At 38.7% G+C, this 1,671-nt stretch overlaps 1 protein-coding gene across 1 annotated transcript; it reads left to right on the top strand.

Moving 5' to 3' along the window:
* Positions 1–7: 7 nt before the first annotated feature.
* LOC147866248 (Oligopeptide transporter OPT superfamily protein) lies at positions 8–733 on the top strand. The gene has a single exon (XM_087317491.1). It carries the CDS (start codon positions 45–47, stop codon positions 669–671), a length of 627 nt encoding a protein of 208 aa, XP_087173617.1. The 5' UTR covers positions 8–44; the 3' UTR covers positions 672–733.
* The last annotated feature ends 938 nt before the right edge of the window (positions 734–1,671 follow it).

Genomic DNA, 1,671 nt, shown 5'->3' on the forward strand with positions numbered 1-1,671 from the left:
ATACAAATGGTGGTGTTTTAGTGGGTCTTGTCTCATGTGGTGTTATGATGATCATTGTGGCTTGTTCTGCTGATCTAATGCAAGATTTCAAGACAGGTTATTTGACTCTTTCTTCACCTCGATCCATGTTTGTTAGTCAGATTGTTGGCACCTTCATGGGATGCATCATTGCTCCTCTCACATTCTGGTTATTTTGGGAAGCTTTTGATATTGGCAATCCAGATGGAGAGTATAAAGCCCCTTATGCCCTTATATTCAGGGAGATGGCTGTCATCGGAACACAAGGATTTGATGCTCTACCTAAACATTGCCTAGAGCTTTGTTATGGTTTCTTTTGTCTAGCTTTAGTATTGAACTTTCTTAGAGATAAACCGTTGGCCAAGTGGTCCCCTTACATACCTATTCCTATGGCTATGGCGATACCCTTTTATATTGGTCCTTACTTTGCCATCGACATGTTTGTGGGTACCGTTGTCGTATTTGTGTGGCAAAAGGTGAATCAAAGCAAGGCAAAGTTGTTGGTTCCAGCACTTGCCTCAGGTTTGATTTGCGGTGATGGAATATGGACCATGGTATCGGCAATTCTTGCTTTGGCCAAGAAGGAACCACCTGTTTGCATGTATTTTCTGCCAAGTAGCATTGTTGACAGATTGAGCTTGCCACAATTCTAAACCAAAACCAATTTTGATTTGATGTCTTTCACACAGGCAGCAGCTTTGTACAAAGCCGCCCCCCCCCCCCCCCCCCCCCCCCCCCCCGCCTCCCACTTCACAGCTTATCCCAATTATTCTTAATAGTACTTTACCCCATTATTTCAATAAATTCCATTTTTTTCTCCATCCGTCTCATTTCTTGTAAACCTATTTCTGTAAAGTGTGTGTAGCTGCACTGCAATCTTCAAATATTATGCATGGTACTTTCTGGTTCTCTTGTCCCTCGATCTGTCACTCTCTTACTTAAACATGAGTTGCACCATAAATGCGATTCTCTTCAATTTCTTAAAGCTACAAGTTTTGTAGGTGATTTAGATACAGTTTTGATGAAACTCTTGATAGATTACACTTCTAAAGTAGAAATGCTGAGTGGTAAATCTTGCATGTTATATTCATTACTGTTTATTTAAATTACTGGAGAAACCGTTAAATTTAAGCAAAACATTGATGAAATTGTAGAAATGATATATAACTTTCATTTCTAACCTTGTGAGAAACCCTAAACCCTAAACCCAATTACATTGACAAATGTGTTCATGAATCAATGTGGTGGGTGACCAAGAGAAACTTTAGAATTCTCATTCAATGGAAAGTCTACATTAGAGAGGACCATTTATATGAATGTAACATTTATATGCATGGTTCTAACTTCTCCATTATCATTGTGGTGACTAACAATCGGCAACGGTTCGGTTCGGTTTGGAAATCTTAAACCCAAACCCGTTCAAACCGAACTCTTGAGAAAAAGTTGAAACCTAAACCAAATTGAACCGAACCACGAAATTGTTTAAACTGAAACCATTCAAACCGAACTGTTTACACAAAATTCAAACCTAAACCAAACGGTTCTAGAAGTTTTTGAACCGTTAAAACCATGGTTTCGTAGTTTGGTTTTGGTTTTGCTATTGAACACATTATCAATGTTTTTTCTCAATGTGCCATGAATCATTATGGCCTA

Source organism: Azolla caroliniana, unplaced genomic scaffold (assembly GCF_043228905.1).
Source record: "Azolla caroliniana isolate FFs.n. ecotype wild unplaced genomic scaffold, voAzoCaro1.0.p SCAF_3, whole genome shotgun sequence".
Taxonomy (NCBI): Eukaryota; Viridiplantae; Streptophyta; class Polypodiopsida; order Salviniales; family Salviniaceae; genus Azolla; species Azolla caroliniana.